An 18,390-nucleotide genomic window follows, 5' to 3' on the forward strand; every position below is an offset into this window, starting at 1 on the left:
TATCCGATTGAAATGAAATGTTGCACGACGTGTTTTGTTATGATATCCAACAACTGTGCCAAGTATGGTTTAAATCGGTCCATAACCTGATATAGCTGCCATATAAACCGATCTGGGGTCTTGACTTCTTGAGCCTCTAGAGTGCGCAATTCTTATCCGATTGGAATGAAATTTTTCACGACGTTTTTTGTTACAATATCCAACAACTGATATAGCTGCCATATAAACCGATCTGGGGTCTTGACTTCTTGAGCCTCTAGAGTGCGCAATTCTTATCCGATTGGAATGAAATTTTGCACGACGTGTTTTGTTGTGATATCCAACAACTGTGCCAAGTATGGTTCAAATCGGTTTATATCCTGATATAGCTGCCATATAAACCGATCTTGGGTCTTGACTTCTTGAGCCTCTAGAGTGCGCAATTCTTATCCGATTGGAATGAAATTTTGCACGACGTATTTTGTTACAATATCCAACAACTGTGCCAAGTATGGTTTAAATCGGTTCATAACCTGATATAGCTGTCATATAAACCGATCTTGGGTCTTGACTTCTTGAGCCTCTAGAGTGCGCAATTCTTATCCGATTTGATTGAAATTTCGCACGACGTGTTTTGTTGTGATATCCAACAACTGTGCCAAGTATGGTTCAAATCGGTCCATAACCTGATATAGCTGCCATATAAACCGATCTGGGGTCTTGACTTCTTGAGCCTCTAGAGTGCGCAATTCTTATCCGATTGGAATGAAATTTTGCACGACGTGTTTTGTTACGATATCCAACAACTGTGCCAAGTATGGTTCAAATCGGTTCATAACCTGATAAAGCTGTCATATAAACAGATCTGGGGACTTGACTTCTTGAGCTTCTAGAGGGCGCAATTTCTATCCGATTTGGCTGAAATTTCGCAAGACGTTTTTTATTGTTACTTTCAACAACTATGTCAAATAAAGTACAAGTCGGTTCATAACCTGATATAGCTGCCATATAAACCGATCTTGGGTCTTGACTTCTTGAGCCTCTAGAGGTCGCAATTATTATCCGATTTGCCTGCAATTTTGTACGACGGATTCTCTTATGACCATACAGCTCCCATATAAATCGATCTCTCTATTTTTCTTCTTGAGACCCCAAAGGGTGCAAATCTTATTCGAATTGGATGACATTTTACACAGGTCTCCAACATATAATTTAATTGTGGTCCAAACCGGATCATATCTTGATATCGCTCTAATAGCAGAGCAAATCTTTTCTCATATCCTTTTTTTTGCCTAAGAAGAGATGCCGGGAAAAGAACTCGACAAATGCGCTCCATGGTGGAGGGTATATAAGATTCGGTCCGGCCGAACTTAGCACGCTTTTACTTGTTTAATTTTATCTGATTAAAACTTTGTTGGTAAGTATTCATAAAGACCGTTAACCTTTGGTGTAATTGAAGTGTTTTGTTTATTCTACCTTCTCTTGCATTCCCTCACATAACACAATTTCATAATTCAACAACCATTCAAAATCCCAATCCCTTATTTGACGCTGCTAGCGTCAAATAAGGATATCCACCTGCCTACCAAAAAGAAAGTTTTCTGCAAAGCGTTGAATACCTGTCAGTACTTAATGACATTCACACGAAAAGCTTTCCTATTACTTACCCAACGAAATAGCTTTGTTTACAAAACATATGTTGCAACAAAAAACTACAATATAAGGTCCTTCACAGTATTCTGAGTCCTAAGGGGAAGGACGTGTGTGACAACAAAACGCCACCCACATTAAAAGTGGAGGCATGGTTGCCAAGGACAACGATAACGATAGGCATTACAGCGATGGCATGGAAATTAAAATGCCAGTACAGAAAATTGTGGCCAGCAAGGGATTGGGCTTTGAGGAAGAAAATTTAGGTAGAATTCTAAATAAACAGCAAACGGTAACAAGGATACGGACGCCAGCCAAGTTGGGGTACAAAGGAATTTTTAGTTTGCTAAAATATATCAAAGGTTTAGTCTTGCTTAAGGCTTCCAGCATAGTAAAGGTATTTAGTATATTTTATGAGAAGAAGAAGAACTAGAAACTAAAGTGTGAAATATGTGAAAATATGAAAATTGTGGTGTTTTAAATAGAAATTATGGCCATTTATTTAACAGTTAATGCTCTCTAAATGTTTGTTTTTGTTATTTTCTAAATAGTTATGATTACGGGTTCGGAAGGCCGACAAAATCATACTCTTTTGGATTTAAAGAAACAACAATGGGCCAAAGAAAAAGGTGAACCATGCCTTCAGGGCGTAAATTTTTTTCTAATTTTACCATTGCAATGTTACAGAGGAAATTGCCAAATTGGATGAAATGTTTTCTTCCGTACAATCCTCCTCATCTACTCATCATCAGAAAATCGAACGCACTTCCATACGCACCTTCTATTCCAATTTGGATTTGAGCCAAACCACACGCAAAAATTCACGACAACATTTGTACCATCAGCAACAGCAACAACATCAGCAGCAGCCACTTCATCCCCAGCAACTTTCTCCCCAATCGGATTTGCTATCACCCCCTTTTGAGGATACTATGCAGGCCTTGGTTCCCCGCAGCCATGCCGTAAAGAACAAAAATCGTGGCTATGACTACACAAACAACTATATAGGCGATGACGATGTGGGCAATGAGGCCGATTTCGAGGATATAGGTGAGGCCTATATGCCCCTGCGAAGAGGCAGTCAATATCATGCCAATGGTCGTCCGGTGTTGCTAAATCAACGCAATAACAGCACCAGCCAAATGGGTCAAATGCCGGGTCAGCGTAAGTACGCCTACGTGGAGTTGGTGCCCAATACACTGCAAACGGCCAAGGGACGCATGCAATCTCAACGTGTGCGTAGTCCCAGTTTACCTGTCATACGTCATCGTGACTATGTGGTGGCGTATCAACAGCAGCAGCAGGGCAAAAACCCCATGTCTAAGGGCTCATTGAACAGCCATAATGCCCAACTTGTTAGTGTCGAGTGTGGCAGTAACCCGCAGCAACAGCATATACAAGCACAACACCAGCAGCAACAACAACAACAACAACAACAGCAGCAGTTTTCGCAACAGACACAACAGACGCTTCGACAAAACAAACCAACGAAACAACAAATGCCCCCACCTCAACTCCCACTGCCACCACCCCTTGGTTGCCAGGAGGAAGACACTTCGGGTTATTTAAGTGATTCCCCCAAAAATATACATACCCCCAATATTTGGTTCAATGATGGGGCAAGTCAAGTGGAAAGCATCACGAGTGCTGCCGAAAGTAGCCTCATACAAGGCCATCATAGCACTGCCACAGATATGGAGTATACAACACGCAGAGCCAAAAGATCAATAATCAGTCAACACCAGCAGCAGCAACAACAACATTATATACAACAACAACAGCAACATCAACAACATCATCATCAGCAGCAGCAACAGCACCAACAACTCCTGTTGATAAAGGCTGTCAAAGGTCAACAAACGCAAAATGAGGAGCATGTTTTGAATAAGACATACATTGTCAAGCGTCGCGGCTCCCAACAACACCTTGTGGAGTACGATGATGATGGTCTCGATATACAGCCTAGTGTCAAGGCCTATCAGGGAGGGTGAGTTTCACAAACTGCCATCAGAATATTTTTCCCATACAATTATTTCCCACTTTTGATAGATTTGGGGAGTTCATTGAACTTTTCTAATGGTTTGACCCAAATTTTTGCTAAGGGTTAGTTGGGTGACATTATTGGACATTATCGGAAAACTTTTTATTTTCTTGTGAGAAGGGGTCAAAGGAAAAAGTTTTGATTTTCTGCTAAAGTAATGTTGACAAAACGAAATGGAAAACTTGTGGTATGGCAGATGGAGTCAAGCTTTTGGGTTGCCCAAAAAGTAATTGCGGATTTTTTAAAAGAAAGCAAATACATTTTTAATAAAATTTAGAATGAACTTTAATCAAATATACTTTTTTTACACTTTTTTTCTAAAGCAAACTAAAAGTAACAGCTGATAACAGACAGAAGAAAGAATGCAATTACAGAGTCACAAGCTGGGAAAAAATTTGTCAACGCCGACTATATGAAAAATCCGCAATTACTTTTTGGGCAACCCAATATATTAGGTCATAAGTTCAGAATTTCAAAAAGGAATTTCAAAAAAAGAACCTACAAGTTTTTATACCCACCACCGAAGGATGGGGTATATTAATTTTGTCATTCCGTTTGCAACACATCGAAATATCCATTTCCGAACCTATAAAGTATATATATTCTTGATCATCGTAAAAATTTATGAAGATCGAACCATGTCGGTCCGTCTATCTGTTGAAATCACGCTACAGTCATTAAAAATAAAGATTTTGAGCCGAAACTTTGCTTAGATAATTTTTTTTGTCCATAAACAGGTTAAGTTCGAAGATTGACTATATCGGACTACATCTTGGTATAGCCCCCATATAGACCGATCTGCCGATTTAAGGTCTTGGGTCCATAAATGGCGAATTTATAATACGATTTCGCTGAAATTTGGGACAGTGGAACATTTGACCCAGATCAGTCCGAATTTGGATGTATCTGCCATATAGACCGATCTCTCGATTTAAAGTCTTGGCCCCATAAAAGGCGCTTCTATTATCTGATTTCAATGCTATGGGTGCATAAATTATGCGTTTTATATCAAACGAAACAAAAGGTGGTTTACATGTATTCGTAAGGTGGTGGGTATCCAAAGTTCGGCCCGGCCGAACATAATGCCTTTTTACCTATTTTCATATTTGTGGACGTAGATAGACAGACATTTTGATGCAACGAATTCGAGTGACCGCCAATGGTGCTGAAAATATGACTTCAAATAATGACAGAAAGATCATAGACATTTTTACAGTGGCATGTTTTCTGGTTGCAAATCAAACAAGTAAAGAGGCGTTAAGTTCGGCCGGGTCATATTTTTGGATACCCACTACCTCGGGTATATATGCACACCACCTTTCGTCAAAATCCGGTGCCATATGCATACTTTATGCCCCATAGCAGCTATATCGAAAAATGTTCCGATTTAGACCAAATACTTCTAAGCACAAGTCATTGTTCAGTTGTATAAAACAAAATATGACCACTTGACTTAAACTTGACCAGCTTATGGAAAAACAAGTAAAAAGGCATTAAGTTCGGCTGGGCCGAACTTTGGATACCCACCACCTCGGGTATATATGTAAACCGCCTTTCGTCAAAATTCGGTGAAAAATTCATAACTTATGGCCCATATTAATTATATTAAAATATGTTCCGATTTGGACCAAATACTATTAAGTACAGTAGATATATCTAACAAGTAAAAGCGTGCTAAGTTCGGCCGGGCCGAATCTTATATACCCTCCACCATGGATCGCATTTGTCGAGTTCTTTTCCCGGCATCTCTTCTTAGGCAAATAAGGATATAAGAAAAGAGTTGCTATGCTATTAAAACGATATCAAGATATGATCCGGTTCGGACCACAATTAAATTATATGTTGGAGACCTGTGTAAAATTTCAGCCAATTCGTATAAGAATAGCGCCCATTTGGGCTCACGAAGTAAAATAGAGAGAACGATTTATATGGGATCTGTATCGGGCTATAGACCGATTTAGACCATAATAAACACGTTTGTTGATGGTCATGAGAGGATCCGTCGTACAAAATTTCAGGCACATTGGATAATAATTGCGACCTCTAGAGGCTCAAGAAGTCAAGATCCCAGATCTGTTTATATGGCAGCTATATCTGGTTATGAACCGATTTGAACTTTATTTGGCACAGTTTCTGAAAGTAAGAATAAAATACTTCATGAAAATTTTCAATCAAATCGGATAGGAATTGCGCCCTCTAGAAGCTCAAGAAGTCAAGTCCCCAGATCTGTTTATATGACAGCTATATCAGGTTATGAACCGATTTGAACCACACTTGGCAGAGTTGTTGGATGTCATAACGAAATACTTCGTGCAAAAATTCATTCAAGTCGGATAAGAATTGTGACCTCTAGAGGCTTAAGAAGTCAAGACCCAAGATCGGTTTATATGGCAGCTATATCAGGTTAAAGACCGATTTGAACTATACGTGGCACAGTTGTAGGGTATCATAACAAAACACGTCGTGCAAAATTCCATTCCAATCGGATAAGAATTGCGCCCTCTAGAGGCTCAAGAAAATCAAGACCCAAGATCGGTTTATATGGCAGCTATATCAGGTTATGGACCGATTTGAACCATACTTGGCACAATTGTTAGATATCATAACAAAACACGTAGTGCAAAATTTCATTCTGATCGGACAAGAATTGCGCACACTAGAGGCTGAAGAAGTCAAGACCCAAGATCGGTTTATATGGCAGCTACATCAGGTTATCATCCGATTTGAACCATACTCGATACAGTTGTTAGATATCATAACAAAACACGTCGTGCAAAATTTCATTCCAATCGGATAAGAATTGCGCACTCTAGAGGCTCAAGAAATCAAGACCCAAGATCGGTTTATATGGCAGCTATATCAAAACATGGACCGATATGGCCCGTTTGCAATACCAACTGACCTACACTAATAAGAACTATTTGTGCAAAATTTCAAGCGGCTTGCTTTACTCCTTCGGAAGTTAGCGTGCTTTCGACAGACAGACGGACGGACGGACAGACGGACGGACATGGCTAGATCGACTTAAAATTTCACGACGATCAAGAATATATATACTTTATGGGGTCTCAGACGAATATTTCGAGTAGTTACAAACAGAATGTCGAAATTAGTATACCCCCCATCTTATGGTGGAGGGTATATTGCAGAAGTATGTCAAGGGGCTTAACTTAACTCACTGTTCCAAATTTCGGCGACATCGGACAATAAATGAGCATTTTATGGGCCCAAAACCATAAATCAAGAAATCGGTCTATATGGCAGCTATATCCAAATCTGAACCGATCTGGACCAAATTGAAGAAATATATCAAAGGGCCTAACACAACCCGCTGTCCCAAATTTCAGCAAAATCGGATAATGAATGTGGTTTTTATGGGCCTTACAACATAAATCGGAGGATCGATCTAAATGGCAGCTATATCCAAATCTGGACCGATCTGGGTCAAATTAACGAAGGATGTCGATGGCCCTTACATAATTTACTGTCCCGAATTTCATCAAAATCGGATAAAAAATGTGGTTTTTGTGAGCCTAAGACCCTTAACTGGAGGATCGGTCTATATGGCAGCTATATCCAAATTTGAACCGATCTGAGCCAAATTGACAAAGGATGTCGAAGGGCCTAACACAACTCACTGTCCCAAATTTCAGCGAAACCGGATAATAAATGTGGCTTTTATGGGCCTTAGACCCTAAATCGGAGGATCGGTCTATATGGCAGCTATATTCAAATCTGAACCGATCTGGGCCAAATTGACGAAAGATGTCGAAGGGCCTAATACAACTCACTGTCTAAAATTTCAGCAAAATCGGATAATAAATGTGGCTTTTATGGGCTTAAGACCCTAAATCGGCGGATCGGTCTATATGGGGGCTATATGAAGATATAGTCCGAAATAGCCCATCTTCGAACTAACCTGCTTATGGACAAAAAAGAATCTGTGCAAAATTTCAGCTCAATATCTCTATTTTTAAAGACTGTAGCGCGATTTCAACAGACATACGGACAGACGGACGGACATGTCTAGATCGTCTTAGATTTTTACGCTGATCAAGAATATATATACTTTATGGGGTCGGAAATGGATATTTCGATGTGTTGCAAACGGAATGACAAAATGAATATACCCCCATCCTTCGGTGGTGGGTATAACAAGTAAAAGCGTGCTAAGTTCGGCCGGGCCGAATCTTATATACCCTCCACCATGGATCGCATTTGTCGTGTTCTTTTCCGGGCATCTCTTCTTTGGGAAAAAAGGATATAAGAAAAGATTTCCTCTGCTATTAGAGCGATATCAAGATATGGTCCGGTTTGGACCACAATTAAATTATATGTTGGAGGCCTATGTAAAATGTCAGCCAATTCGAATAAGAATCGCGCCCTTTGGGGGCTCAAGAAGTAAAATAGAGAGATCGATTTATATGGGAGCTGTATCGGGCTAAAGACCGATTCAGACCATAATAAATACGTATGTTGATGGCCATGAGAAGATCCGTCGTACAAAATTTCAGGCAAATCGGATAATAATTGCGACCTCTAGAGGCTCAAGAAGTCAAGATCCCAGATCGGTTTATATGACAGCTGTATCAGGCTATGAACCGATTTGAACCATACTTGGCACAGTTGTTGGATATCATAACAAAACACGTCGTGCCAAAATTCATTCAAATCGGATAAGAATTGCGCACTCTAGAGGCTCAGGAAGTCAAGACCCAAGATCGTTTATATGACAGCTATATCAAAACATGGACCGATATGGCCCATTTACAATACCAACCGACCTACACTAATAGCAAGTATTTGTGTAAAATTTCAAGCGGCTAGCTTTACTCCTTCGGAAGTTAGCGTGCTTTCGACAGACAGACGGACGGACGGACGGACAGACGGACGGACATGGGTAGATCGACATAAAATGTCACGATGATCAAGAATATATATACTTTATGTGGTCTCCGACGAATATTTCGAGTAGTTACAAACAGAATGACGAAATTAGTATACCCCCCATCTTATGGTGGAGGGTATAGAAAGGTTATGTGCAAAATTTTAGCTCAAAATCTTTATTTTTAAAGACTGTAGGAAGATTTCAACAGACAGACGGACAGACGGACGGACATGTCTAGATCGTCTTAGATTTTTACGCTGATCAAGACTATATATATTTTATAGGGTCGGAAATTGATATTTCGATGTGTTGCAACCGGAATGACAAAATGCATATTCCCCCATCCTTCAGTGGTGGGTACAAAAATCTCATATTAACCTGGATGGATTGGAAGACGCTTCAGAAAGGGTACCTTAGACGACGCTTGATGTCGATTGCTAAGCACTGCTGCCAGCCGCACACTCATTGACTGACGGAACTTTGTTATTGCGTTGAGGTTGGGAACATAGACATAGACATTATGTGAACGACAAGGAATTCCTGTCATAGATCTATTCTGGAAAATTTTCTGGCTAGGGGTGTATTTCTATTAGACTATGCTATAAGGGAGAAATGTTTTTTTTTTTTTGCAAATAGAGAAACGCTTACTCCCTGTTTTTATACGCACCACCATAGAGTTGGGGTGTAATAATCTCGTCTTTACGTTTGTAACACCTCGAATTATTCATCTAAGACCCCATAAAGTACATATATTCTTGATAGTCCCGATGTTCTGAGTCGATCTAGCACTGTGCGTCCGTCCGTCTGTCGAAATCATGAAGCGGTCGAACGCGTAACCCTAGCCTCTTGAAATTTTGCACAGATACACAGATTGCAAATGAGCCATATTGGTTCAAATTTGGATATAGCTCCCATATAAACCGATTTCCCGATTTGACTACTTGAGCCCCTGGAAGCCCCAATTTCTGTCAGATATGGCTGAACTTTTGCATGTAGTGTTCTGTTGAAGCTTTCAAAAACTTTATTTAGTACGGGCCGAATCGGTCTATAACCTAATATATTGTAGCTCCTATATAAACCGATCTCCAGATTTGATTTCTTGAACACTTACAATGTTATTAAAAATCTAATATCTGATTTCGTATATCTTTTTTCAGTTACTACGTGACGGCCGCAACACCCATGAGCAACATCAGCCGCGATGTGTCCACCTCGAACACCTATCAAATCCATCATACCGATGAGTCCGACGTCTATCACCATAGCCAAGAGGAACGTGAAAGGGCCAAATGGAGCTACAACCAAGCTCAGGAAATGCACAATAAACATGCGCAGCAACAATGTGGTCCGGGATGGCTTAGTCGTGGACTACATGATCTCAAGGACAGTGAGGATGATACCCAGTCTATGCTTTCATCTTCTTGTTACTTGAGAGGACAAAATGCTCCCATAGAACCGCATGTCATGGCCGAGAGATTGGATAAGAAACGCAAAGCGGCAGAATATCATGAAGCCATCAAGCAGCAGTTGTTGGAAAGGGAAACTCAAAGACGTTGGGAAATCGAAAGACATCGTCAGGAAGAGCAACAGGAAGAGGAAAGGGTGAGAAAGCAAAAACAAATGGAACAAGAACGTCTGGAAATGGAACGTCGACAGCAAATGGAAAGAGAGGAGACCCAAAAGCGGAAACAAGAAGCCATGTTGGAAGCCATAGCAAAGGCGGAAATTGCAGCAAAAATGGAAAAACAAAAGAAACGCAATAAGTTAAAGTCAGCAATGGAGGATTCTGGAGAGTCTGTAGAATGTATGCCAGCAGAGACCTTAAAACTTAAAGAAAATAAAAACACCCCACGCCAAGAGGAGAAGCCCAAAGAGATACTAAAAATTGAGTCCACAGAAAAGGAGGTGGAGGGAGAGCCAGAGGTACGTTCCGAAACTCCAATGCCCAGGCCAGAAGCTCCTCCCCTTTCAGCTCACCCTGAGGAGGAAGAGAAAGTCTTGATAGGCACACCCATAAATTTGCGTAGAGCTTTTAGCAAACCCATACAACCTCCACCAGCCTCTATGGAATACAAGGCAAAGGAAGAATTGAAGCCAGCTGAAAATGTGGTTATAATGCAACCTGCCACTTTAATACCACTGCCGGTAACCACAGATATTTATGGCCTACAAAATGCCATTGGCAATCTACAGATAGCCACTTATCTAATGCAACAACAACTCAAACCCCAAACCGCCAATACGGATACAGATTTTTCCAAGACCACTGGGGGGGCATTTACCCAAAGGACAGACACTTCAATATGCACTGAGGAGGGTTATCAGCCTCCCGATGTGGGTAATGAAACCAAAAGAACACAGGCTAGCAAAGTCGGAGAGGAAAATAAGCCTCCAGACATGGAGGAAATGGAAGAAGATAGGAATCACATGGCCTTAATACCTTTGACCAAAAGCAAATCCTTAGAGGAAGATGAAAGTGAGCCCACCACCGAGGAACTGATCAGTGAAAGTCAAGAGGCAAAAGTCTCTCAAGATGTGGAGACTCAAACAGAATTGCCTTTGAACTGTGATTTGTGTCTATTCCATGATAATTTCTACAAGGTTTTGCTGAAGAGGGAAGTATCCACCACTACCACTACCCAGACCTCAAAAACAAATAAACCTGCCAAGGAAACTGGTAAAGATCAAGAGACCACCACTACTACCACAACCACTACCACCACGACATTCAAAGCCAAATCCAAGGATAAGGACAAGGATAAAGATAAGAAACGTAATGGCAAAGATGCTCACAATAAAATGGATGAACGACCCAAATGGGGGGTCAATAGGCCAGTGGTGCAATATGTCAAGGCCAGCGATAGGGACCCCTTTTGTTTGCGTAACAAAAAGAAACATTGCAATACTGCCATGCCCAAGCCCTCAAGATCGCAATCGGTAGATTCACGCCTGGATTGCAATGGCAATGGCCAGAGTGAACAGAATAACAACAACAAATCTACTGAAGAGCTAAAGGGCTCTGGCGATCGTGAAAGTTCTGCCGAAAAAGAAGGTTTTATGCTCAAGGCCCGCAATGTGTGCACCGAAATTCTACCCATTAAGACAGATGAGAAAGGTAGGATTTTCCTCAATTTCCGCGAGGCCAGTGCTATAATGAATGAAGACGAGATCAAGGAGAAACTAAGGCAGAAATATTTCAATTTTGGTCGTATTCTACCCAGGCGCAGTTGGGCTTCAGCTACCCACAATGGTGGTGGTATCAATTACAATGTCGCTCGTGTTGGGGATATTAATGGGGATTAAAGAAATCATTTATATTTTTTCTATGGCATGCAACTTTTAGAAGAGATGAGAGAACTTTTTTTATAATGCATTTACATCAGTCATAGGTCATAGGTGAATGGTAACTAAACTTAATTGGCTATCGTAAGAAACACTCTTGAGATAAATAAATACAAATATGAAAGATTTTTGTAGTATTATTTGTAATTAAAACAAGTACAAAGGCGTTAAGTTCGGCCGGGCCGAACTTTGAAATTTTTTGCACAAATACTTCTTATTAGTGTAGGTCGGTTGGTATTGTAAATGGGTCACATCGGTCTATGTTTTGATAAAGCTGCCATATAAACCGATCTTGGGTCTTGACTTCTTGAGCCTCTAGAGTGCGCAATTCTTATCCGATTGGAATGAAATGTTGCACGACGTGTTTCGTTATCATATCCAATAATTGTGCCAAGTATGGTTTAAATCGGTTCATAACCTGATATAGCTGTCATATAAACCGATCTTGGGTCTTGACTTCATGAGCCTCTAGAGTGGGCAACTCTTATCCGATTGAAATGAAATGTTGCACGACGTGTTTTGTTATGATATCCAATAACTTTGCCAAGTATGGTTCAAATCGGTCCATAACCTGATATAGCTGCCATATAAACCGATCTTGGGTCTTCACTTCTTGGGCATATAGAGATCGCAATTCTTATCCGATTTGCCTGAAATTTTGTACGACGGATCCTCTCATGACCATCAACATACGTGTTTATTATGGTCTGAATTGGTCTATATCCCGATGCAGCTCCCATATAAATCGATCTCTCTATTTTACTTTTTGAGCCCCCAAAGGCCGCAATTCTTATTCGAATTGGCTGACATTTTACACAGGTTTCCAACATATAATTTAATTGTGGTCTAAACCGGATCATATCTTTATATCGCTCTAATAGTATAGCAAATCTTTTCTTATATCCTTTTTATACCCACCACCGAAGGATGGGGGTATATTCATTTTGTCATTCCGTTTGCAACACATCGAAATATCCATTTCCGACCCTATAAAGTATATATATTCTTGATCAGCGTAAAAATCTAAGACGATCTAGCCATGTCCGTCCGTCTGTCCGTCTGTCTGTTGAAATCACGCTACAGTCTTTAAAAATAGAGATATTGAGCTGACATTTTGCACAGATTCTTTTTTTGTCCATAAGCAGGTTAAGTTCGAAGATTGGCTATATCGGACTGTATCTTGACATAGCCCCCATATAGACCGATCGGCCGATTTAGGGTCTTAGGCCCCTAAAAGCCACATTTGTTATCCGATTTTGTTGAAATTTGGGACAGTGAGTTGTGTTAGGCCCTTCGACATCTTTTGTTAATTTGGCCCAGATCGGTCCAGATTTGGATATAGCTGCCATATAGACCGATCCTCCGATTTGGGGTCTAAGGCCCATAAAAGCCACATTTATGGTCCGATTTCGCTGAAATTTGGGACAGTGAGTTGTCTTAGGCCCTTTGACATGTTTCTTTAATTTGGTTCAGATCGATTCAGATTTGGATATAGCTGCCATATAGACCGATCCTCCGGTTTAGGGTCTTAGGCCCACAAAAGCCACATTTATTATCCAATTTTGATGAAATTCGGGGCAGTGAATTGTGTAAGGCCCATCGACATCCTTCGTTAATTTGGCCCAGATCGGTCCAGATTTGGATATAACTGCCATATAGATCGATCTTCCGATTTATGGTGTAAGGCCCATAATAGCCACATTCATTATCCGATTTTGCTGAAATTTGGGACAGTGAGATGTGTTAGGTCCTTCGACATATTTCCTCAATTTGGTTCAGATCGGTTCAAATTTGGATATAGCTGCCATATAGACCGATTTCTTGATTTATGGTTTTGGGCCCATAAAATGCTCATTTATTGCCCGATGTCCCCGAAAATTGGAACAGTGAGTTAAGTTAAGCCCCTTGACATATTTCTGCAATATCGCACAGATCGGTCCAGATTTGGATATAGCTGCCATATAGACCGATATCTAGGTTTTATGTTTTGGGGCCATAAAAGACGCATTTATTGTCCGATGTCGCTGAAATTTGAGACAGTGAGTTTGGTTAGGCTCTTCGACGTCCTTCTTCAATTTTGCCCAGATCGGTCTAGATTTGAATATACCTGCCATATAGACCGATCTCTGGATTTAAGGTTTAGGGCCCATAAAAGAGGCATTTATTGTCCGATTTCGCCGAAATTTGGGACAGTGCTTAGTGTTAGGCTTTTCGACATGTTTATGCAACTTGGCCCAAATCGGTCCAGATTTGGATATAGCTGCCATGTAGACCGATATCTCGATTTAAAGTCTTGGCCCCATAAAAGGCGCATTTATAATCCGATTTAACTGAAATTTGACTTATGTTCGGGTTTTCGACATCGTGTCGTATATAGTTCAGATCGGTATGAGGTATATGAGTATAAGGTATGAAATTTTCACCCAATTTTGATGAAAGATGGTTTACATATATATCCGAGGTGGTGGGTATCCAAAGTTCGGCCCGGCCGAACTTAACGCCTTTTTACTTGTTTTACCTAAGAAGAGATGCCGGGAAGAGAACTCGACAAATGCGCTCCATGGTGGAGAGTATATTAGATTCGGCCCTGACGAACTTAGCACGCTTTTACTTGTTATACCCACCACCATAGAATGAGGTTATATTAATCTAGTCATTCCTTTTGTTACACCTAAAAATATTCATCTAAGAACCCATAAAGTATATATATTCTCGATCGTATGTGTGCTTCGAGTCGATCTAGCCATGTCCGTCCGTCCGTCTGTCTATAGAAATCACGAAAGCGGTCGAACGCATAAAGCTAGCAGCTTGAAATTTTGCACAAATATTTACTTCATGTTGATGTAGATTATTATGATGATGTTGGAGATTGCAAATAGGCCATATCGGTTCAGATATAGCTGCTATATAAACCGATCTCCCGATTAGACTTCTTGAGACGCTGGAAGCCTCAATTTTCATCCGATTTGTCTAAAATTTAGCTTGTAGTGTTATGTTATTCCTAACAACTGTGAAAAGTACGGTCCCAATCGGTCTATAACCTTATATAGCTCCCATATAAACCGACCTCTTGATTTGACTCCTTGAGACCTTACTGGCCGGTAGTGTATTGTTATGACTTCTAACAACTCTGCCTAATAGCGGTCCAAATTGGTCGATAACCTGATATAGCTCTCATATAAACCGATCTCCAAATTTTAATCTCTTGATTCCTTACAAGCAGCAATTTTTGTCCGCTTTGGCTAAAATTTTTGCATGTGCTGTTCTGTTGTGACTTCTCCCGATTTAATCTCTTGAGTCCTTACAAGCAGCAATTTTTGTCCGCTTTGGCTAAAATTTTTGCATGTGCTGTTCTGTTGTGACTTCTAACAACTGTGCTAAGTACGGTCCAAATGAGTCTATAATCTGACATATAATCCCTTGTTAAGCGGTATCTGGATCATTCTTGTTCGGTTCCTAGAAGCTAGTTTCACAGAAGTTTGGTATGTAGAATAAAATTATGCCCATCTACTACTGACTAAATGCATTTTGCATAAAATTTTTGCAGAATCCATGGTGGTGCGTTCCCAAGATTCGGTCCGGCCGAATTTAGCACGATTTTAGTTGTTACTTATAGGGTATTATACAGTCAACACCGGTCGACTTTTGCCTATCCTTACTGGTTTTCACTTGAAACTTTCCCTCTTTCTTTTGTTTGTAAAGACTCACGTTTAACTTTCAATTTTTGGTTATGTGCATCATTTTAGAAACTAATTTTTAAAATAAATTGTAAGCCACTCACCACAAATTCTGTATCTTCAATCACTTGCCAGAGAAAGGAACCAAAGAGTCATTTGGCATTAAACAAAAACTACAATACATTGTCACACATAGAGGCTATTTCGGCAAATTTTAGTTTATGGAAAAAAATTTGTCAAAAGCCAGCATGGGATAATGACAAACGCACGAATGGACTATAGTCAGAGTTTCAAAGAAAAATCGTTTAATTTGAACACACATAGAACATAGAAAAAGTGGTAAAAGGAAAAAAAAACTGCACAAACGTTCCAGAGAAAATAATAAAGCACCAGCAATTTTCAAGGTATTGTGCAACAATGTAGCATATCTTACATGCAACAAGTTCAATGCAACATAACAAAATTGACCTTAGAGCATGGTAAAAAAGCAAAAGTCAAATGCCAGTACAACAAAGACGATGGATGGGGGCAAAATTATTATCAGAAATCGAAAAAAAAAAAAAAATCCAACACTCGGAGCTCAGAGGGGGCCCAGTATAATGAAATGATTCAAAATGCTGATTAAAAAAATAGAGTTGGCGTGTTGTGGTAGATGTGGGTCCGAAACTAAAAATATTCCCACATGTGTTCTAGTTTCATTGTACGCTTTGGAGGTGACAATAACAATCATATTATTAAATTAATTTAAGCAAAAAACAACAACTGCTGCCAACAATTTTCTACACATTTGCAATTAAAAATCGCATTTGCATTGTTCCCCCAGTGAGGCTGTTTCGCTTTTTTTGTTCTTTTTGACAACCAACAAAGCCAATGTCATGTGAATGGGGGTTTTTTTAATTGATAATCGCATGGTGATATGATCGTTGACTTGTTGGCAAAATCAAGATACAAATCTGCAGAAGGTCTATTAACGAATAAATCATAAAGGTAGGCTTTTGTTTGAGATTTATTCTCAATGTCCTTTATTATATGATAATAAGTTATGTCAGATTTTCCTAAAATTGTTTAAAAATGAGGCCTTAAGATACGTGTATGAGGCCTTGACTATAACCAACCATCCGCAACATTCAAACAGCATTTGCTATAAGTGACCAACTGAGCACGGGACAACAAATATTAGGGAAAATAGAAAAGACAACAAGTAAAAGCGTGCTAAGTTCGGCCGGGCCGAATCTTACATACCCTCCACCATAGATCGCATTTGTCGAGTTCTTCTCCCGGCATCTCTTCTTAGGCAAAACAGGCTATAAGAAAAGATTTGCTCTGCTATAAGAGCGATATCAAGATATGGTCCGGTATACAATTTCAGCCAATTCGAATAAGAATTGCACCCTTTGGGGGCTCAAGAAGTAAAATAGAGAGATCGATTTATATGGGAGCTATATCGGGCTATAGACCGATTCAGACCATAATAAACACGTATGTTAATGGTCATGAGAAATCCGTCGTACAAAATTTCAGGCAAATCGGATAATAATTGCGACTTCTAGAGGCTCAAGAAATCAAGATCCCAGATCGGTTTATATGGCAGCTATATCAGGTTTAGAACCGATTTGAACTTTATTTGACACAGTTGTTGAAAGTAAGAATAAAATACTTCATGAAAATTTTCAACCAAATCGGATAGGAATTGCGCCCTCTAGAAGCTCAAGATGTCAAGTCCCCAGATCTGTTTATATGACAGCTATATCAGGTTATGAACCGATTTGTAGCACACTTGGCACAGTTGTTGGATATCATAACAAAACACTTCGTGCAAAAATGCATTCAAATCGGATAAGAATTGCGCACTCTAGAGGCTCAAGAAGTCAAGACCCAAGATCGGTTTATATGACAGCTATATCAGGTTATAGACCGATTTGAACCATACTTCGCACAGTTGTTGGATATCGTAACAAAACACGTCGTGCAAAATTTCATCCCAATCGGATAAGAAATGCGCACTCTAGAGGCTCAAGAAGTCAAGACCCCAGATCGGTTTATATGGCAGCTATATCAGGTTATGGACCGATTTGAACCATACTTGGCACAGTTGTTGATTATAATAACAAAACACGTCGTGCAAAATTTCATTACAATCGGATAAGAAATGCGCACTCTAGAGGCTCAAGAAGTCAAGACCCAAGATTGGTTTATATGGCAGCTATATCAGGTAATGGACCGATTTGAACCATACTTGGCACTGTTGTTGGATATAATAACAAAACACGTCGTGCAAAATTTCATTCTTATCGGATAAGAATTGCGCACTCTAGAGGCTCAAGAATTCAAGACCCAAGATCGGTTTATATGGCAGCTATATCAAAACATGGACCGATATGGCCCATTTACAATACCAACCGACCTACACTAATAAGAAGTATTTGTGCAAAATTTCAAGCGGCTAGCGTTTCTCCTTCGGAAGTTAGCGTGCTTTCGACAGACAGACGGACGGACGGACGGGCAGACGGACGGACAGACATGGCTAGATCGACATAAAATTTCACGACGATCAAGAATATATATACTTTATGGGGTCTCAGACGAATATTTCGAGTAGTTACAATCAGAATGACGAAATTAGTATACCCCCCATCTTATGGTGGAGGGTATAACAAGTAACAAGTAAAAGCGTGCTAAGTTCGGGCGGGCCGAATCTTGGGAACCCACCACCATGGATTTTGTTAAAACATGTGAGCTATATCCGGTTATACACCGATTTGGACCGTACTTGGCACAGTTGTTTAAAGTAATAACAGAAAACTACCTGAAAA

At 40.0% G+C, this 18,390-nt stretch overlaps 1 protein-coding gene across 1 annotated transcript; it reads left to right on the forward strand.

Annotated features, from left to right (window-relative positions):
- Positions 1 to 2,182: 2,182 nt before the first annotated feature.
- Positions 2,183 to 12,024, forward strand: LOC106094827 (J domain-containing protein DDB_G0295729). Its single transcript, XM_059364832.1, has 4 exons — positions 2,183 to 2,258; positions 2,317 to 2,909; positions 3,042 to 3,616; positions 9,716 to 12,024. The coding sequence occupies exons 1-4, from the start codon at positions 2,183 to 2,185 to the stop codon at positions 11,859 to 11,861; spliced, it is 3,390 nt and encodes a 1,129-aa protein (XP_059220815.1). The 3' UTR covers positions 11,862 to 12,024.
- The last annotated feature ends 6,366 nt before the right edge of the window (positions 12,025 to 18,390 follow it).

This window comes from Stomoxys calcitrans, chromosome 1 (genome assembly GCF_963082655.1).
Source record: "Stomoxys calcitrans chromosome 1, idStoCalc2.1, whole genome shotgun sequence".
Lineage (NCBI taxonomy): Eukaryota > Metazoa > Arthropoda > Insecta > Diptera > Muscidae > Stomoxys > Stomoxys calcitrans.